Raw genomic sequence first — 24,772 nt, 5'->3', positions numbered from 1 at the left:
GTTTTCTTTCTGCATTCTTAAAACTTTTAAGCAATTACTACGTTATTTCGACAGTTCAAATGAGGTACAAGAGCTTCCATAAGGCAGAGAACACACTTACAGGGGAGTTTTTTCCCCTCAATTCCCGGGTTTCCATCATAGTGCGGTGGCATTTGCGACCACGTTTCCCGCATATGCCTTTTCGCGTCCGTTCTGCACATTTTTTTTATGTGGCAGAATACATTGTAATTGTGGATGTGCACATTGTGGGAAAACCGCAAAATGCGAACGAATGATATCGATATACATTTCCCAAGCGGGGCCATTGACATAAATGTCCAGTGCAGCCGTGCACGTTTTGCCATTCCCTGCCTGTGTATAGGTTTACAGAGTATTTACTTCAGGCATGAGAAACTTTACCTTCTATTGATTTATGGCAGATTATCTCTGTACTAAAGCAAAGATTGCATCCACACTCAGTAAGCACAATCACATTATCTTAACCATGAGATGATGTACTGCTAAAGAGTCTGGGTAAATATTTTAAAATTATATTTTATGTTGCTAAGGCCCCTTTTACATGGTTGGCTGAAGGCAGTGAATTTACTGCCTGTCAGCTGCTCACAGGCTGGGTACAGGTTAGCGCTGGGTGCAGGCATTGAAAAGGCAGCATCCCTATGTAGCTACATCTGAGCGTGGCTATGGTTATGCTCAGATGTGACTTTTTTTTCTGTCGGTAAAACACAAATGCGTTTCAAAATATCACCTGCATAGTGTTACAAAAGCTGCCCAGGGAGGCCTAAATGTTCACCTTGTGCCACCAAAACAGCTGTGATTCATTGAAGCATAGATTCAACACTGCTGTAGTAGAGCAAAGCGTCTGTTTTCTATGGGGAAGGGAGGAGAGACAACTGCGCAGTGCACAAAGAATAGGCTTCCAGTTGGAGGGAGGGGTGAGGAGGGGAGCAATTGGAGGTTACTGTTTAAATATCCAGCATTCAAGATCCTTGAGCTTTGGGGCACCTATACACATGTTCTATTCTTAGCTGAAGCATCCACTAATGGCCACCCCAACAAGTTTAGGACAGTTTAGGAAGGTTGGGTACAAAATTAGATACTTGCCTAAAGAGAGGGAAGCCTTAGGATCCTATTGAGGCTTCCTTCTCTATTCTACTGTCCCCCTCACTGAGGCTGCGCAGCTCTTCTCCCTCTATCGTGAGTGCGTGAGCCTACCCATGCATGCGCAGTAATCCGGAGCCGAGGGCTCCATGCTACTGCGTATGGGTGGCTTTGCTCATGTTTCTACTGCGTGGCAACGCTGCAAGAGGAGAAGGAGCGTGGCCCCGATCTGGAGGGGAGCCACACTCAGGGATGGGGGACATCTGAGTAGAGAGGGATGCCTCAATAGGAGCCTGAGGCTTTCCTCTTTTAAGGTGAGTATCTGTGTTTGATCCCGAGCTTCGGCCCAGGATCGCTTTAAGACTCTTATCAGCACATCCTTAAAGTCCTTTGCTATAACGTGATGCCATAGCCATTTTGCATTTTAGATGGATAAAATTGATTCCCAATAATTGTTTATACTAGTAGGGAAAGCAAATGAAAATGTTGTCACTAATTTTTGGCATGTAATTACACCTTCTCAGACATAAAGAGACCATTAAATCACAGGATAAGTTTTGTTGCTTTAAAAAAGAGAGTTTGCAAATATATTCTTTCACTGTACACCTGCAATTCAATCTGTATGCAAGTGAGTTCCATGCTAGTATGTGTAACACTTGTAGTGTGTGAAAATTAACCGAGAGGGACCATTGCAATGATTTCCTGACAGGAAATGGTATTTGGCAGGGTCTCATGATCATTCTCAGTATTGTAAAAACACTGAAGACTTTTATCTGAGACATCTGCATAGCGTTGCATTATTCTGAAAAGCCCAGTTCAGTAAAGCTAAGCACAGTGCCAGGAAACTCTGAAAATGTACCTGAAAGTATACATTGACATAATACTTTAGGCAAAAAGTTAATATTGAGCCACTTTGGTTTTTGAATGGAGGGCAATCTTTGCAATCTATAATCTCTACAACATCCAATGAACAGATGGTGAGCCTGGGTGAGTTGTTCTACACACATCATTTGGCACCATTTTGGTAAAAATTAATCCTCAATTTTGGCAACATCTGCTTGGTAGCCGGTCAACCTGACGTGAGAGTGATATGGAGGCTGCCATATTTATTGCTTTTTAACAATACAAGTTGCCTGGCATCCTGCTGATCCTTCATGCAGCATTAGTGTCTGAATCACACGCCTGAAACAATGATGTAGCTAATCCAGTCAGACTTCAGTCAGAAACATCTGATCTGCATGCTTGTTCAATGTCTGTGGCTAAGAGTATTAGAGACGAGCCTCTGTCTCTGATACTCTTAGCCACATACCCTAGACAAGCATGCAGATCAGGTGCTCTGACTGAAGTCTGACTCGATTAACTGCATGCTTGTTTCAGGTGTGTGATTGAGACATGAATGCTGCAGGATCTGCAGGAAACCAGGACAACCAGGCAATGTCATCTTCCATGTCACCTCATTTCAGGTGTGTTATAAGTATCCTATGCCTGGCCAGATTTATGTCTGAGCATTAAAACAACTGTTGTGCAGAGAGATAAGAAGTCTGGGAAGTCCTGCAGTATTTGTTGTTGTGTTGCCATGGATGCTTAGTATAATTTCAGAATGAAATGGAAAGTGTATTTTTGATAACTTAAATTACAGAAAGGCTAAACATATCTTCTCATCATATTCGTGTACGTAGATGTGTGACAAATTACCATACAGCCATAGGACCCTTTCTAACAGACTCTCTTATTCAGTTCTAAACTAAATAACCAGACAATATACAGCAGCAATGAGACTATAACGAATATGCATCTGTTATTACCTGTTAACACTATCATTCCCCAGCTTATGGATATTCTACTGGACGGAGTAGTGTTGGAACTGAAAAAAATCTTCTTGCTTTACTGACGCTAGGGTTCACCATGCTGTGTACCCCCTCGCCAGGGGCGTCTCTAGCCATTTTGTCACTCCCGGCGAGAATGCCTGTGCCCCCCCCCCCCCCGTGTGGTGCCCCATGATGAAAATAATCGTAACGCAGCAAAGTTTCACCTTAAAATAATCGTAACGCAACAAAGTTTCACCGTAAAATAATAATAACGCAGCAATGTTTTACCATAAGATAAAAGTAATGCGCCAATCTTTCACCAGAAAATATTCATGACGCAGCAATGATTCACTTAAAATAATCGTAATGCGGCAATCTTTTACCATAAAATAACCATAACGCAGCAATGATTCACCATAAAATAATTATAATGCGGCAATGATTCACCATAAAATAGTCGTAATGTGGCCAGTGTTCACCAGAAAATAATCGTAATGTGGGCAGCATTCACCAGAAAATAATCGTAATGCGGCCAGCGTTCACCAGGAAATCATTGTAATGCGGCCAGCGTTCACCAGGAAATCATCGTAATGCGGGCAGCGTTCACCAGAAAATAATCATAATGCGGCCAGCGTTCACCAGGAGATAATCGTAATGCGGCCAGCATTCACCAGGAAATAATCGTAATGCGGCCAGCGTTCACCAGGAAATAATCGTAATGCGGCCAGCGTTCACCAGGAAATAATCGTAATGTGGCCAGCATTCACCAGGAAATAATTGTAATGCGGCCAGCGTTCACCAGGAAATAATCGTAATGCGGCCAGTGTTCACCAGGAAATAATCGTAATGTGGCCAGCATTCACCAGGAAATAATTGTAATGCGGCCAGCGTTTACCAGGAAATAATTGTAATGCGGCCAGCGTTCACCAGGAGATAATCGTAATGCGGCCAGCGTTCACCAGGAGATAATCGTAATGTGGCCAGCATTCACCAGGAAATAATCGTAATGCGGCCAGCGTTCACCAGGAAATAATCGTAATGCGGCCAGCGTTCACCAGGAAATAATCGTAATGTGGCCAGCATTCACCAGGAAATAATTGTAATGCGGCCAGCGTTTACCAGGAAATAATTGTAATGCGGCCAGTGTTCACCAGGAAATAATCGTAATGTGGCCAGCATTCACCAGGAAATAATCGTAATGCGGCCAGCATTCACCAGAAAATTATGCTAATGTGGGCAGCATTTACTCACCTGCAGAAGACTCCTGTAGCCAGCCAGCGGTGGCACTGGTCCGTGGTGCGTCACGCGGTGCCTTCATGCACGTGTGACAGGCGGAGGGCGGAGTTAGGGGCGGCACCGCACGTATAGACAAACCAGCGTGCGACCGCTCACTCTGCACAGAGAGGGAGAGGGGGCGGACAAGTATAAACACGTATAAACTAACTAACGTGCGGCTGTTTGCTCTGAAGGGAGAGGAAGGGGGCGGACCAGTAGGCAGCACCAGGCACAGGCTGAGCTGCCTGTCACAGCCGGCGCCGACCTGATAGTGAAAAAAATAAAAATAAACACACACACAGCGTGGCGAAAGAGCGCCCACTTCCACTCACGGCGCTCAAGGCCAAAATTTATAGTTGCCTAGTGACAGAGACGCCCCTGCCCCTCACCCCCATCCCCCCACACACACACACTTTTCCAGTTTTCCTAATCAAAAATGACTGACCAAAAGGCTATTTGCCATCCATGAAGAATAAAATGGCATGCAGTTTTGATCATATGATATTATTCATATGATCATCAGTTTGATCATGTTTTGGAATCAGTTCTTCTATCAAATGACTGGATTGCATATACTGTATATGGTCAGCTTTACATTCATTAAACAATGCTCCACATTGAAAGTAGGTTATACTGTAAGCCCCGCAACCCTCTCCTCCCCCACTCTCGCTGAGCACATTACTGCGGCCACACATGTTATGGATGGTGGGATTCATGGTGGTCACAATTTTATGGGGAGGTTCTGGCGGCCACACATTGTATAAGGTCCCTGGTAGGTGGACACTCTGTTCATCCACATACCATTGTGGGTCAGCACGGCTGGAGGGGAAAGTGGGTGTGTACATGGGGCGGGGCAATATAGTCCTGCTAGGGAGCCCAGTGATTTGTAGTTAAGCCTCTGTGTGGATACACTTGGGAAGAATACCAGTAACCACACTTTTTATGGAGAGAATGGTGGCCAAATTATTATTATTATTTTTTTTTTATTTTTTTTTTGGGGGGGGGGGGGGGGGTAGTGTTCTTATGAGAGAAAGGTGGTCAAGGGTAGAAAAGGTAAGTGTTATAATGCCACCAGTGAGCTGGGCGCAGGGTGAGCTGAATGACGGCTCGCCCTGCTGCTGCTCAAATTGCTGGCGGCGTGAAATACTATTCCCCCTCTGAGTCATAACCAGTGGCGTAGCAATAAGGGGTGCAGAGGTTGTGACCTCACCAGGGCCCTTGGGCCAGAGGGCCTCAGACACAGTATTAGCTCTTTATTGGTCCTGTGCTGATAATATTCACTTCTATAGATGCTTTGAATAGTAGTGATCATAAATATACTGATTACCATCCCCTTATTGCACCTCTGCCACTATGGTTGTCTTCCTTGATTGGTTTTAGTGTGCCTTATCAATTGTTACATACATAGTGCTTGGGGGCCCCAATGTAAAACTTGCATCGGGGCCCACAGCTTCTTAGCTACTCCACTGGTCGCAACCACTCAGATGGAGAAGTAATTCGGGGTACAGTGATTGCCGGAGCCCCCAATTACCCTTGCGTACCCTGCGCACTATAGTATTAGTACTAGAGCGGCATCCAGCTTCAGCACTCGGTGCTGAGCACCAAAACCACCTGCTTGGAATTGTACTACTGGTTACATGAACCTGGGGAACACAGTGGGAGGTGGGTGGAGGAGGAGAGGGCAGTGATTTGCAGTTACCCCCCTGGGTGTAGAAGAGCTCATAGAGAAGCATATGAACATTATGATCAGGTGACAAATTTGAGGGCTTTGATTTGGTGGTTCCAATCATGGGTCACTTCCTCCTAGGTAAGCTACACTGGAAGTGATCTGCAACCTTACAAGTCTATCACCTGATAATAATAATAATAATAATAATCTGAACATTTGTATAGCGCCTTACTCCTGTTGGACTCAAAGCGCTCAAGAGCTGCAGCCACTGGGACTCACTCAAGAGGCCACACTGCAGTGTTAGGGAGTCTTGCCTTGAACTCCTTACTGAATAGGTACTGACCCTAGCCAGGATTTGAACCCTGGTCTCCCATGTCAAAGACAGTGCCTTTAACCGGTACACTATCCAGCCGCTCCGTAAAACTGTTCCCGGTTCCGTGAGTTCTGCTACACAGGAGCAGCTCTAGTAGAGGCTGTCTTGTCTCTGCTGACAGTGTAAAGCTGAGACTAAATTGTACATTTTGTGATTGAAATATTGTTAATGGTGACAGAAGGCTCTACTTAAAGAAACGTCATACCAACGGTATAGTCAAAACTATCTGCAGGAAATGTTTGTATGTACAGGCTCTCCTTTATCCAGGCCATAGTAGTATAGCAAAGAAAAATAAAGTAGTTGTAACTGGACACCGGTTTGTGTTCCAGAAAGTGCTTCATCACTATTACAAGTAAATGGAAGATCCGGCAACACCACATACCTGTTGGCTTTTCCTCTCATGTCTGCTTAGATAAAGGAGCATTTTTACATCTATGGCCTCAATTCATAAAGCATTACCGCATGCGGTAATGCAGAAAACAGCAGACTTTCCCGAGCACTTAGCAATGTGTCAATTCATAAAGGCTGTTACCGCATGAAAAACTGAAATTACCGAGCAGTGAGGAAAATTACCGACTTGACTGTAGTTACCTCCAACATATGTCAGTAAATTGTCAGCAAATGTCAATTCATAAAGCCTTCAACAAGCGGTAAGCTGGACGAAAATTACCGACACATCTGGTGAGGTCTTAACAAGTTACCGACACCTCTGGTAAGGTGTTAACAATGCAAAGTGCAGGGAGCCGAAGTCTGAGCAGGGAGCCAAGTCTGTGTGAGTCATCTGTGCAGAGAGCCATCTGTGTGAGTCATCTGTACAGAGAGCTGTCTGTGTGAGCCATCTGTGCAGAGAGCTGTCTGTGTGAGTCATCTCTGCAGGGAAAGTCTGTGTGAGTCATCTGTGCAGGGAAAGTCTGTGTGAGTCATCTGTCCAGAGAGCCATCTGTGTGAGTCATCTGTGCAGGGAAAGTCTGTGTGAGTCATCTGTGCAGAGAGCCATCTCTGCGAGTCATCTGTGCAGGGAAAGTCTGTGTGAGTCATCTGTGCAGAGAGCCATCTGTGTGAGTCATCTGTGCAGGGAAAGTCTGTGTGAGTCATCTGTGCAAAGAGCCGTCTGTGTGAGTCATCTGTGCAGGGAAAGTCTGTGTGAGCTATCTGTGCAGAGAGCCCTCTGTGTGAGTCATCTGTGCAAAGAGCCATCTGTGTGAGTCATCTGTGCAGGGAAAGTCTGTGTGAGTCATCTGTGCAGAGAGCCATCTGTGTGAGTCATCTGTGCAGGGAAAGTCTGTGTGAGTCATCTGTGCAGAGAGCCCTCTGTGTGAGTCATCTGTGCAGAGAGCCATCTGTGTGAGTCATCTGTGCAGGGAAGGTCTGTGTGAGTCATCTGTGCAGAGAGCCGTCTGTGTGAGTCATCTGTGCAGAGAGCTGTCTGTGTGAGTCATCTGTGCAGAGAGCCCTCTGTGTGAGTCATCTGTGTAAAGAGCCGTCTGTGTGAGTCATCTGTGCAGAGAGCCCTCTGTGTGAGTCATCTGTGTAAAGAGCCGTCTGTGTGAGTCATCTGTGCAGGGAAAGTCTGTGTGAGTCATCTGTGCAGAGAGCCATCTGTGTGAGTCATCTGTGCAGGGAAAGTCTGTGTGAGACATCTGTGCAGAGAGCCATCTGTGTGAGTCATCTGTGCAGGGCAAAAGAGAGATATTGCCACACTGCTCTACTGCGCAATGGGCTGCGGTAATGTACTGACCTTCAAAGGCAGCTGGGAAAATCTTTATGAATTAGCACACAGGCTGGGAAAATACAGAGTGCGGTATTTTCCCTCCCAGATTTTTTTTATCGCACTGCTTTTATGAATCGAGGCCTATGTCTTCTATTTTCTAATACGACTCCGGAGGGTTATGGAATCCTTTCCGGCTTAGCACATGGCAGTCTCCATTGGGTGCTTATCTACCTTAATGTTGTCACTATTACAAGTGACTTCTTCTTTCTCCCATGACTTAAAGGGAATCTGAGGTAAGAGCATATGGGGGCGGCTATATTTATTTCCTTTTAAACAATAGCAGTTGCCTGGCCGCCCTGGTGGTCTATCTGGCATTAACAATGTCTGAATCACACACCTGAAGTAAGCATGGATCTAATCCAGTCAGAATTCAGTCAGAGCACCTGATCTGCATGCTTGTTCAGAGTCTATAGCAAAAAGGATTAGAAGGAGAGGATCAACAGAACAACCAGGTAATGTGAGTTGAAAAAAGAAAAAAAATGTCAGCCTCCATATCCCTCTCTCTTCAGGTTTCCTTTAATTAGAACTGAAGCTCCTTATAACGAGGATGACACATCTTTCACAACACAAAGTTTGGCCCATTGATAATACCTAATTTTTCTTTGTATGCCTTCCTCAATCCCTGAATACAGCTGAAAAACAAGAATAGTACTATATGTAGGTACAGGTATTGTGCTTAACCTTTCTCCAGGTTGGATGACTTGTAAGAAGCAGTGTATTATGGGTATGGACAATGACAGCTTTCCTTCTGCTCTTCTCTGCTAATGACAAAGGGTCAGATCTACCTGTCTACCTGTTATCTTTATGAAATGACAGGCTGTTTTGACAGTGCTTCTAATCTCCACCATCAAAAGTCCTTATTGGATACAGCTTATTTTACCAATAATGAAGGTGTCTGGCTAGGAAAGTGTTAATGGATGCTTATGCCTCAGGTCTCTAAGATTGTATATAATTGGGTAAAACTGCAGGGTTCTGGTCTTGATGTGGTTCCCCCGCTGTCTCAAAGTCTCCCGGACACTGAATCATCAACATTGGCTTCAACACACTGGCTATTTTACCTCCAAATATAGTAACAGCGCGCAGCCCAGCCCTTCATAGCACCCTTTACTTTTCAGGCTGCAGCCTCACACATGCCCTATAGAAACCCTTCTGCTTCCTCCGCTGATCACATTACCGCACCGTACAGAAAACTCAGCTAATCACAAGGCATCAGCACATGGTGCCTCTCACTAATCACAGGATCTGCACTCTCCTTCTGCCATTATTCCTTTATGCACTGGCCAGTATACATTATTCAATTACCATATGACTGTTTATCCAGCAACGTCTGTTTTGATTCCATTTGCTTGTTTGTACCCGTGTGCTTGTCACTTTGTGTGTGACCCCCTTTGCATGGCTTCCCCTAGAGTTTTAACGGCAAGGAAAGCTGAACTAATATTTTCCTACAGTAATGAATAAGCTTCTGTGTTAGCAAATGAGTCACAAAACACACTCACTGACATAAGCATACTAAAAGACGAAAATATTCTGGGCAGCCTGTGTTCATTTTCACGTGAATACTGACACCTCATTCTCTGGAAAATGACATCTTGTACTCTTCAGGCAGTAATATGATTCTGTGTTATCACACAGGGCGTTACAGACTTACTATGTGTTGTGGAAGAATGGTTCTCTACAGTACAGGTTAATCTGGGCCATGCCAAAAATTCTTGGTGAAAATGTCTAACTTGCAGAGGAAAAAGAAAAGAGATTGCTATAAAGCTAGCTATTCACTGTAAGATTTTTGATAGATCAGGTAAACAATCATCGTTCTCTTGTTGCTATACTGTAGATCTCTCTTTCTTTGTTTTCAACAACATTTCCTGAACAACAGTTGCAAAATTTAACTGACATAATAGTGTGCAAGTGATTAGGGAGGCCCGTTGGTATCTTGCTATTTTGGCATTTAAACTGTTGTTCAGGAAATGCTGCTGAAAACAAAGAAAGCCCTGAGAATCCCCCTTAAAAAGATGGACTGGCCCAAAACCTGTCATCTGTCACATTTTTTAACCACTTGCCGACCGCACACTCATAACGTGCGTCGGCAAAGTGGCAGCTGCAGGACCAGCGACGCAGTACTGCGTCGCCAGCTGCAGCCTAATTAATCAGGAAGCAGCCGCTCGTACGAGCGGCTGCTTCCTGTCAAATCACGGCGGGGGGCTCCGTGAATAGCCTGCGGGCCGCCGATGGCGGCTCGCAGGCTAGATGTAAACACAAGCGGAAATAATCCGCTTTGTTTACATTTGTACGGCGCTGCTGCGCAGCAGCGCCGTAAGGCAGATCGGCGATCCCCGGCCAATCAGCGGCCGGGGATCGCCGCCATGTGACAGGAGACAGCCTGTCACTGGCTGCACAGGACGGATAGCGTCCTGTGCAGCCCGGCTTACCAAAGGGGGCCAGGTAGGAGAGGGAGGGGGAGCATTTCGCCGCGGAGGGGGGCTTTGAGGTGCCCCCCCCGCCAGCCACTCGCAGGCAGCAGAGATCAGACCCCCCCAGCACATCATCCCCATAGGGGGGAAAAAAGGGGGGCAATCTGATCTCCCTGCCTGCACCCTGATCTGTGCTGGGGGCTGCAGAGCCCACCCAGCACAGATCAATCAAACTAGCGCTGGTCCTTAAGGGGGGGTAAAGGGTGGGTCCTCAAGTGGTTAAAGAGACTCTGAAGCGAGAATAAATCTCGCTTCAGAGCTCATAGTTAACAGGGGAATGTGTGCCCCTGCTAAACCGCCGCTATTGCGCCGCTAAACGGGGGTCCCTCACCTCAGAAAATCCCCTCCAAGCAGCCGGGGATCTCTTCCTGGTTGGGGCAGGGCTAACCGCCGCAGCCCTGCCCCACGCGCGTCTGTGAGCGCGTATCTCCGCCTCTCCCCTGCCCCTCTCAGTCTTCCTTCACTGAGAGGGGCGGGGAGAGGCGGCGATGCGCCGCTGATAGACGCGACTAGAGGCAGGGCTGCAGCCGTTAGCCCTGCCTTTAGGAGCAGCAAAATATACGACCAATTTGGTCGTTGATTTTGCGGGGGGGGGGGGGGGTTGGGGGTGAAGGGACCCCCGTTTAGCGGCGCGATAGCGGCGGTTTAGCAGGGGCACAGGTGCCCCTGCTAACTATGAGCTCTGAAGCGAGAATTATTCTTGCTTCAGTGTCTCTTTAACTGCCTACTTTTTCCGCGTAAGAACCCCTTTAAGAAAAAGGCAATTCCCAACTAATGATTGATCAGTTAATCAATGGAAAAATGTATAATGAACAGACTAATTTGATGGTTGATCTCTCTTTCAGTGGGGTAGCAATAGGGAATGCAGAGGTTGCGGCCACATCAGGGACCTTGGACCAGAGGGGCCTCAAGGGGACAATCCTCAACCACAGTATTAGCTCTCTATTGGCCCTGTGCTGGTAATGATTACCTCAATAGATGCTTTGGATAGTAGTAATCATTAACAAACTGCTCAAACCACCTCTGACACTGTGGTTGTCCTTGGCAGGTTTTGGTGCGCTATTGATACACCACTGCTCTCTTTGTTTCTATGTTTTTATTGGAATAAACATCTTATCTATTAAAGACAATTAATAGTGTAATCCTATATTTATTAACCTCCTTAGCGATAAGGACGAGCCTGACTCGTCCAGCTAACATTTTCTGAAAGTGGTAAGGATGAGTCAGGCTCGTCCATGTTGCCAGGGAGATTTAAAACTGCTCTGCGCCACCGCCTCCGCTTTTTTTTTTTTTCTGTGAGCTTCCCTAGGACTTAGCTACCCACAGTTTGCCAACTTGCATCCATCAGGCCTAGGGAAGCCCACGTGTAGCCACTAGCCAGCGGAGCAGAGCAGTTACTAGTGGCGGGCCAGCGGCATTCCTGCTCCCCCTTCCTCCACCGGTCATCCATCCCTCCCTCCCAATCCCCCGGCAGCACTGTGAGTAGAGCACAGGGAGTATTACTTACTGTGCCTCTTTCCAGTGATGATCGCACGTTCTCCTCCGCAGTACAGATCTGGGCTACTGTTCACAGTATCAGGGATGCATCTGATGACATCATCAAGCCGCGTCCCTGGTACTGTTAACAGTAGCCCAGAGCTGGATGCGGAGGAAAATGTGGATCATCGCTGGAGAGATGCACGGTGAGTAATACTAACCATGCTCTATTCACAGCACTGCCGAGGGATCAGGAGGGAGGGGGGAGCTGCCTAACTGTACTGGGGAAACTTATTCCTGACTAACCTATACTGTTGCACCTATAGCTGCTAACTATACTGGGGACAATTATTCCTGGCTAACCTTTACTGTTGCACCTATAGCTGCTAACTATACTGGGGACACTTATACCTACCTATCCGAAACTCTTGCACCTACAGCTGACTACCTATACTGGAGACACCAATACCTAGCTGACCTATACCAGGGCACCTATAGCTGGCTTACCTATTCTGGGAACACTGATACCTAGCTAACTTATACTGGAAGAACTTATACCAAGCTACCTATACTGGGGACACTTATACATGGCTACTTATACTGGGGTTGAGGGTAACAACTTTTACACCCTCGCCCTGGGACCAATTTAGCCTAAAAACCGCCCTAATTGGAAGCTTAGCTTCAAATGCGCACTATGCATCACGCAAATGGGAGAGAAATGGGGGGGTTTATACTCGAGTCGACATATACTCGTTATTGGCATGCTGATCCCTCATCTTGTATATCTGATAGCTTCCTCAGTGTCTTCTTCCATATCCCTTGGTGGGTTTGCTTCTGCCTTGGCGGTGACTTGTTCCCCGCGATCGTTGTTCATGACACCAGGGACACACAACATCATCAACATCTGGCAGCAAACCCATTTTTTTCTGTTGGATTCAATACAATAACCTGTATTAAAAATAAGTAAGTACAAAAAAATGCATGAAAATTATTTGAAATTAAATGAACCACTTTTTGCACAAAAATCCCAGGGAAATTGAACGCCAGGGAGGTTTAAAAGGATCATTTTACTCTTTGTGAAGTGTTACTTTTTATATCCTAATTTCTTTTTCTTTTCTATACAACTCTGCAATGCAGACTGAATGCTACAATTCATGCTTCCTTATCTCAAAATGATTGCCTCTACCGCTGTCATGTTAACAAACAGATCTGCATTCATAACCCAAGGACATTAAATGAGTAGATCTAGGAAAGTACTAAAGAGGTGTGGCCAAGCCAAACAGTACATATTCATATTAAGTTGTTGTACGCTAAACTCATACACACAATGCCTTTTTTTTCCAAATAAATGGCATAAAATAGCAGTAAAAAGGGGATGCCACTATAAAGGGACAACTTAGTTTACAAAGACCATTTTTTTGCTGAAGATGATTAACTTCCTCCCAGTCATGAACCGTCATAGACAGTCATTCTGAAACACATGTGCAATAGGGCCAGTTTGGTCAGACTCCTCTCAGCGTGGGTTGTGGAGAGATCCAGGAGCATTAGAATAGGATCACAAACAAACTGTGTACAGATACAGTCCTTGGCAGATTTGATTTAAGGACTCAGTGCTGTTAGACATGCTTTGCTCATTAACAGACACTGACTAATATTCACATTCTACTGTCACAACTAGTGGTAGAGAGGATGTGAATAAACTGTTACCGTGTAAGAAAGTCGGTAAAAAGCCATTGGAGGAGGGTGGTCATAAAAGGAGGTAGGCAGTGATGAGCAGTAAAATCATTCTTCAGTCACTTCAATGTTCAACCTCCAATAGAGGTTTAAAGTTTATTGCTACAAAATCAGTTGCAGATGATTGGATGACTGAAATGACCTTTAATACATGATGGCCCTTATTCAATTCGCATTCAGTTTTCTCCTAGGTTATATTTTTACATCGTACAATATATATATATATATATAATTGTTGGGGGTCAGTGATACAAGGGGGTGAGAATGGCAGCCTGGAAAAATGCTAATTTCAAAACAACAATACCCATTTTCTAACAGGAAAAGTCCCCTTTAATTGGCTGTAGGGATTTTCAAGAACTGGAAGAACTCAGTAACTAGAGAGGGCAAGTTTGGCTGCTCACATGCACTGGATATCTCTGTTCTCAGTGACGCCCAGGCATGCTAACAATGCTTAGATTAGTCATATCACTGGCATAGAATATGTCATATTATACCTGCCAAATTAAGATCAAAATCAAAATGACACCAACTGGTCTTTTTAAAATCATTTAATACTGTTCATAATTCATTTAAACTTGTCACTTGTCATTGCTTCAACATCTTTTCATAATTTAGCTTTAAAGGAAATTTGTTACCAAAAATAGATCTCTTGGATATGCAGCACTTAGTCATTTCACTTTGTCAATGTCCAAGCTGGTGTTAGAAAGAAGTAGGAGTTCAGTATTTGCACTATCCAGTCAGATGTGGAAGGATTCATCTCTACACAGCTTTGAACTGCAGAGCTAAAGGTTTAAAAAAGTACCGTATTCCATTCTACCTTGAACTAGGGATGAGCGATCAGTTGTAACAATTAAGTTGAAAGGTTTTTTTTGTTTATTTTATACTGAGAAATCCAATTGGATTTACCCGTTTTTCTCAGTTCTTTGAGAGAGGACGTGTTGGAAAATTCAGACCAACTTTACCAAGAATTGTATGGTGTCAAATTGTATTCAACCAGAGTAACTTGTATATAACTATTCAGTACATGCCAAACAACCATGAAACAAACAAAAAAAAAAATATATATATACATATATATATATATATATATATATATATATATATATATATATATATATATATATATATATATATATAGTGAAAAGATGGAAAGATGGATGGGGAGAGTATATTATGGTATGTATCATGAACATAATATAGATGAAATAATATATTAATATAGGTGTGCGTGCGTGCGTGTGTGTGTGACAAAATAGTCCCTCTTACTCCTTTTTAATGGGTAAAGTAGTCCCACTATAACTGATGCGTCTGGCGGATTAATCTAAGCTGCCGCGCTTCACCAAGCCCTCTCATTGGGCTATTTATTGATCTGTCCAGCCCTGCATACCTCTTAACTTCAGGGCATGGCTTGGAGCAGTTGTGGCGCTGCGCTGCTGCTGTTCGGGGATGGCGATTGTACAATGCTGGGTGCTGCGCTGATCTTGGAGAGGAACTTTCTCGACTGTCTACAGCAGTGCCAGGGATGGCTTCCCAATCCCTGCTGCCTCTCAATCGCCCAATGCACCCCGCTCCTCCTCTTCCTCGCAGCCTTATCTCCATCCATCCAGTGCACAGAGCTAGGGGTGGATTTGAAGAAACTCGTGAAAGGTACTTTTTTTTTCCTGTTTGCATTACTAATGTAATTTGTGCAGAATGATCCCTAGAGGCAGCCTGGCCACATTCTGCTGATTTCCATGCTTTTATTCAGGCACAGGCAATTTTAAAGTATTACTGGGTTCAGATGTATAAAGTTGTTGCCTTTCATTGTCAGGTTGAGCATATTAGTGCCAATGGCATAATGAAATGAATTTTCATTATGTTTTCAAACTTTGTCCCTCACAATGATGTGTAAGTTTCCTCCTTTATCCCTGACACCTCTTACTTTGCTATGCTAGAAAAGATTAGATCACAGTTGGCATCACCTCCTTATTATTGCTGGTGAGTGAGTGACTGCTGCTCTGCTATGGGGGTGTTTGATATTGTTGGTCAGGGGGAGGCTGGAGACAGTGGGCCTTGGGTGCTAAAAACTACAAATCCTGCCCTGATTTCATGTATGTAGGGAAGCATATTATATTTGTGGGGGTAATTGCCATTTTTCATACATGAAAGGTGACTCTGGCATTTATATGTGAAGGTGATTGCTGCATTTTTAACACTATTTTTAACTGAGAGGTGTATAATATGTAATAATTGTTGGTAGCAGGGCCGGCCTTAGGTTTCACAGCGCCCTGAGCGAAAACTGATTCTTGTGCCCCCCCTTCATCCTCTTCCCACGTACGTACACACACACACACACACACACACACTTTTCTCCTGTTGTGCTGTTGTGACACATCATGCCAAATGCTCAGATCTCTGTGACACGTCACGTATGTATAATAGAAAAAATACTATTAATAACCACGTCTGGATGGAAAGAGTGCATTATCCTGAATACACTTAAAAATGAAGACTAGAACCTTTCAGGAATATTAATAAAAACAATCAGTGGGACAGTCAGCCGCACCATCCCCCACCCACCATTTAGAATGATAGCACAGCACTGACAATTGGCACCACGCGTTATAGCCGTAGTGCGGCTATACCCCCCCCCCCCCAAACGCCCTCAGACTCAGTATAGGTAGGTAGCCAGGTATAGGTGCCAACAGTATAGGATCTCATGTGTAGGTGCCCTCAATATAGGTTGCCAAGCATAGGTGTCCCCAGTATTGGAAGTCAGTAGAAGGTCTCCATCCCATCGCCCCCATAGGGAGCCAGTCATAGGAGCCTCCAGTATAGGTAGCCAGGTGTTGGAGCCCTCAGTAAAGGTAGCCAGCTATAGGAGGTGCCTCCAGTATAGGAAATCAGGTGTAGGTGCCCTCAGTATAGGCAACCAGCTATAGGCGCCCCCTTGGAAGCCGGCGCCCTGAGCGACCGCTCCGGTTGCTCATATCAAAGGCCGGCTATGGTTGGTAGAATAGAAAAACTTCCAAAAAGTGGCGCATAATTTTTATGTAGGGGTTCCCTGAGATCCCCCAAAATTGTATGGGTTCCTCGACTCTAAAAAGGTTGAGAAAGGCTGGTGTAAGATATTGATAGATGTGCAGAGATGGAATCTGGTGATAAATGTCACTCTGGAAAATGCAAAATGACCAAAAGTTGATTATTGAGCAAAAGCTTGCCATGCAGGAAGGGTTTTCTATCCAACTTTTTCAACATATACAATCTTTTTTTAGATTTTGCAGCTGTCTTAAACACACAGGTGTTAAATCTAAAGTGTTTAGCAGGCAAGCAGCTCTGCCACTGGTACTGCCACTGGTACTGAATCACTAGCATCTGGCTAATGAAAACCTCTGGCCATGCAGACAATAGCTAAGCTTGTCACCAATAACAACTGATTTTAGTAGTGTTTTAGCTAACAACAAAGCAACGTCAATTCTGTTCCTAATTACTCTTCTGCCAGCATTCTGACAGCTTGTTGTTAGTGGGTCTCCTGCCATGGCCCTAAATGTCTAATCCATGAATGACATTGCTATTGTGTATTTTCAAACCTTCTTTACATTTTCTGAATTACTTTTTGAAATGTCCGGTCAGATTTAGATGTAATAACTGCTTCTATTTTCACTGCAGCCTGATTATGTGTCTGACTTGAACAAAGGCCAGTATAAATATGACTCCTTGGGCTAAATTAGACAGGCAGCTGAACTGTTCGAATTACTGCATTCCTCCCAATTTGTGGAGTTCAGTAAGAGAGATGCCTTTAAGACATGTCTCTGCCTCCAGCCACACCCCTAGTCACACATGCAATGACTCATTCAAGAAAACATGATGTACTTTCATTTTTCAAACCAATCTGGTCCCGTCTGTCATTGCTCTTTTTCCTTCTCTTTAGCATCTGAAAATAAGCAATACATCATTTTAGTATAGAAATAAAGATATTTACACAGATGTCTACATCTAGCCTAGAAGATGGACAAATGAAGAGGAAAGATGGACAGGAGGATCTGGAAAAATGGACAGGAGAATCTGGTACAAAAAGAAGGGCTCCGTGATTGTGATGATCCAGTTGCTGCCCACTTAGATAGGGCTAATTGGTGCTCTTTTGTGTTAAGTACCATACCACCATCACCGCCACACACCCGTGAACATATCTCATACAGAGGTGTTCATCTGTACATAGCTTAGAACCATATGGCATTATTTACAAAGGTTTCCAGGGTTGGAGGGGAGTGGGTTGCAGGTGGCACTTACCATAATACCACTGTATTGGGGCAAAGGGGGTGCAGGTAACACCTAATATAGCTGTATTGGGATGGGGGTTCAGGAGGGCCCCATAAACATACTATATAACCAAGGCTATATTTATACTTTTTGTTTACCTAGGCCAAGTACGTTGTAGATCCCCTTTCTTGTGCGGCAGCAGCCCTCCCGATCCACGAGCAGCCCCCTTTTCCATGTGTATCATTCATGTACAGCCGCCACATTTTTTTTTCATGAACAGCTCCCTTGAGTTAGTTTCCCTTTTTCATGTGTTGCTCCTCATTTCAGCCTCCTCTTTCATGTAGAAACCCCTCTTTCATGTCCAGGTGCACCACTGGGCTGCAGCTGCCCAAGGCTTGGGCCTTTGTGGCCTTCCCAGAAATCTGACACTGTGTACAACATCCAGCTAACCTGGCCTGGATTTGGTAAAAACAGGTTTCAAAAGTGTGCAGTCTGTCCTATTGAAGTATAGGGTAGTCTGCTGAGTGGTTTATGTATGAGTATAACTCAGTCCCTTGCATGCAACCCTAGTGAGATCTCTTTTTTACTAAACCCAGGCCTGGTCTGCAGTACTATTAAGGCTCTTCAATGTCTCCTTCTCAGAGCATCTTAGTAAATCAATCTACTAGACTAGAACAAGTAGCCATTAAATGAAAAAAAAAACCCGCTTGTCAGGGATTAACCCTTTTTGTCTAATTGAGAAAAAAAAAGGAAATTTGTGCAGTCTGAGAGGCAGTTTTAAGTAATGCACGAGCGAAGCTAATGCAGTGTGATGAAGTTAATTTAAAAATACCTTATGGCAACATGTTACAGACAGCAAAGAATGACAGCCCGAAAGAGGACATCCACTTTAATTAGATCATTTGCAACATGAAAGAATGTCAGCTGAATGTCTGAATTACATTTTGAAGATCAAATTCAGGGAAAGGAATTACGCAAATGTGGCTTAACAGAAATTTCAGTCTCATTTACAGAATAAACCATAGTTATATTTGAATAGCACTTTCCATTTTGCAGCCATGATCACTTTCTGCTTTGAAAAAAAAATAGAGCAGCATTGTGATGTGCAATGGCATGAAAAATCCAGAGCCTTTATATATCCCCCCTGTTGTCTATTAAATGAACTTTATTAATACTGCATACATTCCACTGGAGAAATTCTATTAAACAAATAATTAAACCATAATATACACATGTATGCTTGAAAACAGGCAGAGTGGAAAAAATGTCCCTTTCCCACCATGCATTACATTGGAAGTGTACTTACTTGGCTTCCCTGAGGGTTATGAGGCTATTATATAAAAATAGCAAGGTTGCTTGTTTTAACCATCCAGACAATAAACAGTCTGGTAACAGTAACTGGAATGGTTAATGGATATAACAGCCCCATGGTTTTAATAACAGTTTCAGTCATGTACCATGTGAACAGTCAAAGAGCCAACCACGCAAACAGCGATGGTCCTGCAAATTCTGCCATATGGACAAAAACTGCCCTATAGAGAGACGGAGGAAGTGACCTGCACAGTTGCGCACAGAAGCAACCTGTCCCATTTATTTAGGCTAACAGCAAAGACCATGTCACTTGGATCTTCACTGCTCTAATTATATGATCCATTATTAATGCTTTTATTTTATTATGAGAAGTTATTGCTGTCTGTCTATCCTCTGGAGAGATTTCCTCTCACTTCTCATTCCTGGGAAATCCATGGAGCTTTGCAGTTTCAGTATGAAAACTAATAGACTTGGTGACAGTAAATGCTATAAAAAGTAGTTGGGGATTTTAATTCAACCCTATTGTGCAAAAAACTGTTTATTTGTTGCTGTCTCAGTCAATCTTGGAGAGACTCCCTATTTTCTTTTTAGATGGGAAATTATGTAAATTCTTACATAACAGCAATACAAATCCAAAACAGGTTCTAACCATTTACCACACTATCCAAAACGAACACTTGTTGAGTTGTTTTTTTTTGGACCTTCGCCAATGTATGAAGGTACATGTGAGTGATTAGAACAAGTAATTGATATGTAAAGCTTCATGCACGTTAATCAGCCTCAGCTGAGGTCCAATACTGGAATTGTTCTGCAATCTGCCATGATCATATCGGTAAATGTGCACTGTCCGTGAGGTGTAATAACGAACCCCAGGTAGGAGGTTAGCAAATCAAGAACTGAAGTCAGGATACACATGTACAAGGACTGTTGCCAGAGACAGATCAGGACTTCAGTCCTCATAATGGTGCATACACACGGGTTACAACTGACACTGCAACCGCGTGGCATGCGCGTGTTGCGGTGACAGGTCGCCCGTGTGTATGACGCACGCGCCCCGAACCATCGCTAGTCGGAGCTGTCGCCGGGCGATTGACTTGGTCAATCGCCGGCAACAACGCCGCAACTGTCGCTAGTCCCGCATGTGTATGCGGACTAGCGACAGGAGACCTACGTGAGTGAATTCACAGACAGCTTCTGCCGCGTCTCTGCCTTTCTGGCGAGACGTGTGGAGAGCTGTCGCCGGCAAGGAGCTATCGCTCCCTGGTCGCTTGTATACATGCAACGGGGGACAATTGCCCCCCGTGTGTATGTAGCTTTAGACAATGCAGGGCTGGAGCTGTACAGACGCATTGCTCGCCTCTAGACTAGTGTTGCAAGGGTGGAATATGGCCGGTGAAGCAAAGTTCACAGAGCAGAGGGGGGGGGGGGATAGCCAATTAGAAACCTAAGAAACAATCACTGGATCAAATTTTGATCTGAGAAAAACTTGTGTAGTGTAAAATGATCATTTCTATTAGCGGTATGAGTTCAAGAGGGCACAAGGTACCAGGGTGCAGGTCCGCCTAGGGTGAGTGCCACTTACATGGCGATCTTTGTTGGTCAGTGAAGATGGTGTTGCCACAATGTTCAGCACAAGAGTGGTCCCTGCCCACCAGCAATGTTCTTAAAGTGGTGACAGTTGTCCTCTTCCCACACCCTTGTCTCTGACCCCACAGCAATCCACTGCATACAATGCTTCTCCTGTTCTCATACTTATGTGTGTGTTTACTGAATTTTCAAACAAAGTCATTTAAAAATGATAAAATATAAATAGTATACAGCTCAGTTTACTTTGCGAGCTCGGCTTTTAAACTAACAACACTGTTTGGCATTTATCCAAAACATGATTCACCTTACATTTTTGTGGCCTTCCTGGTTATATCTTGCAGCCTGGTGTACAAGCAAGGTCCTTTTTTACCTGAATTCGAGCTTAGGGGCTTAGCGAACAGACAAAGCGTACAAATCTGTGACTGCTTCTAAGGCCTGGAACCCACAAGCAGTGCTTCTCTAAGCACTAGTGATTTGAAAAGCTCTTGCTAATGTAATGTTATGGCCAATGGTTTACAAATGACATCCCTCAAGTCGGATCACACACATAGCATTACATTAGCAAGAGTTTTTCAGATCACAAGCACTTAGAAAAGCACTGCTAGTGGGTCCCAGGCCTCGCCCTTACCAACTAATTCCAAAACTAAAAGGAAAATGTATTCTGCTTTAAAGTGACAATGAAAAGAGAAAAGCAGAAGAAACCTACCCAAAGTGTAGGTCACACCGCTATTGTGTGATAAGTACTGTTTGATTTGTACCTCATCAGCTATTGTGTGATAAGTACTGTTTGATTTGTACCTCATCAGCTATTGTGTGATAAGTACTGTTTGATTTATACCTCATCAGCTATTGTGTGATAAGTACTGTTTGATTTATACCTCATCAGCTATTGTGTGATAGGTACTGTTTGATTTATACCTCATCAGCCTGGTGCTGCCATAACAGGATTCCAGCTTTTGAAAAGACTCAGCCATGCTTATGGAAACGTGATGGCAGGGACAGCAGACAGTGCATAGACTGCACTCTCTGATGTTTCCATACATGCACTGTGATTCACCACTGGAATTGGATTGCAAGTGCCACCCCCGGGGGAGTCACGTGTAACGCAGAACTGCGCTGACGCACGGCTCCTGTGCGGCAATAATGGAAAAAAGCCCTTAATCTGTTGCTGTCAGTTATAGCTGAAAGGACAACTGATGTGCAGCCCAGTGTCCATGTCTCCCTATGGCCTCTTTCACAAAATAAGCTGAAAAACTGAAGCTTTTTCACAATGCACTGCTATGAAGAAAAAAATGCATCGCATACCAACGTGTTAAGTTTAAAAGGCCCCTTATCACAATAATTGGTTTTTTTTATTATTATTATTTCCCATATTTATATAGCCCTGACATACTATAACATGCTTGACAGGACATTAAACGATTCACATCACTCACTGTTGCTCACAATGGCCTCGATTCATAAAAGTGCTGTCGGTAAGGTAAAGTCGAGCGGGGAAACACCGCTGTCGGTATTTCCGCCTTCAGGGTGGTAATTCATAAAAATGTAGCTAGATGTGACAGGCGTGCGGAGATATTCCGCTGTAGGCAGGCGTTAGGCTGTTGTACGCATGCGGAAACAGGAGAAGCAGGCGGAGTCCCTCCGTGCGGTGTTCTCTCTGCAGCTGCTTGGGAGGTCTGTCCCATTCACTGCACTGTATTCCGCACGCTTCTCGCCACATCAGTGGTAGCGGTAATACCCGTCTGCATACCGCTACCTCTAATCTTTATGAATTGACTACTTGTTACTTTTGCTATGATAATCACCGCGCAAGGCGGTGATTGATCACTCTGCTCGCGAATGTCGGCTTTTCATGCGGAAAAAGCCTTTATGAATACAGATTTTGCTGTGTGGTCGGTAAAGTGAGCAGTTTTCAGCATTTCCGAATGCGGGAATGCTTTATGAATCGAGGCCAATCTGTAGTTTCATTAGCACATTGTAAGCTGAATTTTGTGGGATGCCAGCTTACATATTAGTATATTTTGGGGTTGTGGGAGGGAACCTGTAAAAAAGTGATGCAAACACAAGGAGCCCTATGCAGTATGGCCACACTTGTGCATGAAGATTGGCGCAGCCCACATTTTCCAGCATGTCCCTGCAAGTGGTGGCATATTTATTTTAACACTACAATGGCTGAAAAGAAAGAATGCATTTGTTTCATTTTTCTCCCCCCCATTTCTCTTTTAAATAGTTAGAAAAAAATATATATCTTGGCAAAAAATACCACCCAAAGTTAGTAAAAATATTATATATCACTTAGGTATCAGTAGTGGGGGACAGGGGGCAATATTGCTTTCTGTTGCCGGAAGCACAAAAATGAGGGCCAGAAGTGCAAGATTCCCAACATGTGAATAGTTTGAATGGATCTATCATTTCTCATCATTCTGTGCAAGTGACTAAAACGGATTATCGCCCAAACTGACCCATCAGGATGGATTAGTCTACAAGGACGATAATCACTGTTTTTTACCATCTCTGGTACACTTAAAAAAAATATATATTGGCCGACTCATCATTCATTGTATGTTTCCGAGAACCGCGGTCTAGCATGGGTACGGAGCTCTGGAATCAACTCCGCTATTTCATGTTGAGAATTTGTCCAAGCTTCCTCATCTGTGAATACGGATCTGTAGGTTGGTGAAACTGGTTAAGAATGTTGAGGATTTGGATTGTGGAATAGATAAGTGGGAAAGCACATGAAATCATTCATTAATATGCTGCACTTCTGCATTGCTTCTACAGGACAGCTCAGCACCAGAGAACACGACCTTGAGACGAGTGTAGAATCCAACCTTCATATGACTTTTGTCTTCTCCCAGAATTCTGGCCTCCTCTTCCTTGCGACTGGAAGAAATCAATATCTGCTACTGGAACTCGTCAATGGCACTATAAGGGTAAGGGTGAACTTCCTGGAACCGTTGTTTGAGAGGAGGAATGACCCATAATTATAAACCACAAATGTTGAGAAACTATAATTATGCACGAATATTAAATGAGATTCAAGCTTTCAACACAATGTATTCATATTTGCAGTAAGAAGTGCGTAGTGTGCATTTCTGGGAGCATAACCAAGCAGACAGCTAGGAATGTAAATGTGCTGTTATTTGTAGCTGCAGTACATGCTGCGCATCAGACAATGACAGCGTTTGGCAACCTTTTTCTCAAGTGTCACTAATGCTGCATGTTTTCTAGGCTTAAACGGTAACTGCACAGATGTGCTATTTTATAATAAGGCCACTAATTACTGCACTGTAATTCTGGGAATTTTGCTGAAAAGCGCGTTAAGCTAAAAATGAAATAGTACATTTGCACGTATATAAAGAAATTAGTAGAGAAAGGGCCCCACATTAATTATAGTCACACTTTCATTGCATTCACTGGCACAAATCTCCGGGCAAACCACTAATTCCCTTTTGAAATACGTATTTGAACTGTGTTACCTGCCAAAGGATTTGTGCTTATGTCTGGCCCAGCCTGTGTCACACTGTTAACTAGAGAGAAACCATGCCTGAGTTTTCTATGTCATCCCTGCAGATATTTTTAATTTAGCCCCTGGATTCCAACAGCCTCTATCCCAAAATGCAGGGAAGAAGTGCTGGTTAAAGGAGTCATGTCAGCTAAACTATCCCCTCCAAAGATGATTATGAAAAGCAGACTCTGTTACCAATAACACAGTCTGGTATCTGCATCCCCGGTGACTAATGAGTGTCATCATTCTTGTGTGCCTAGCACAGCATAAACTCTACATGCTATGCAGTCACTGACATGCAAAATGACCAGCTCACCCCAAGCTGTCTCCAGCTCCTCTATGTGTTTTGGACACAGTAAAAATAAGCCTTAGTTTTCCCACCTGTCACCAATGTGCTACACACAGAAGCTGTAGCAAGCTGTGTAGTTCAATAACTTGTCACCAGCTACTGTATG

The 24,772-nt window shown here is 44.0% G+C and overlaps 1 protein-coding gene across 3 annotated transcripts in view; it reads left to right on the top strand.

Moving 5' to 3' along the window:
• CSPG4 (chondroitin sulfate proteoglycan 4) overlaps window positions 1–24,772 on the top strand; it is a 214,660-nt gene that overhangs the window by 112,755 nt on the left and 77,133 nt on the right. For all 3 annotated transcript variants that reach the window (XM_068275712.1, XM_068275714.1, XM_068275711.1), the window contains one exon: window positions 23,591–23,742. In XM_068275712.1, the coding sequence (XP_068131813.1) occupies window positions 23,591–23,742 (152 nt within the window). The remainder of the gene's footprint in view (window positions 1–23,590; window positions 23,743–24,772) is intronic.

This window comes from Hyperolius riggenbachi, chromosome 3 (genome assembly GCF_040937935.1).
Source record: "Hyperolius riggenbachi isolate aHypRig1 chromosome 3, aHypRig1.pri, whole genome shotgun sequence".
NCBI classification, from domain to species: Eukaryota; Metazoa; Chordata; class Amphibia; order Anura; family Hyperoliidae; genus Hyperolius; species Hyperolius riggenbachi.
The sequence above is the reverse complement of the archived record's forward strand: the minus strand, read 5'-3'. Positions and strand labels throughout refer to the sequence as shown.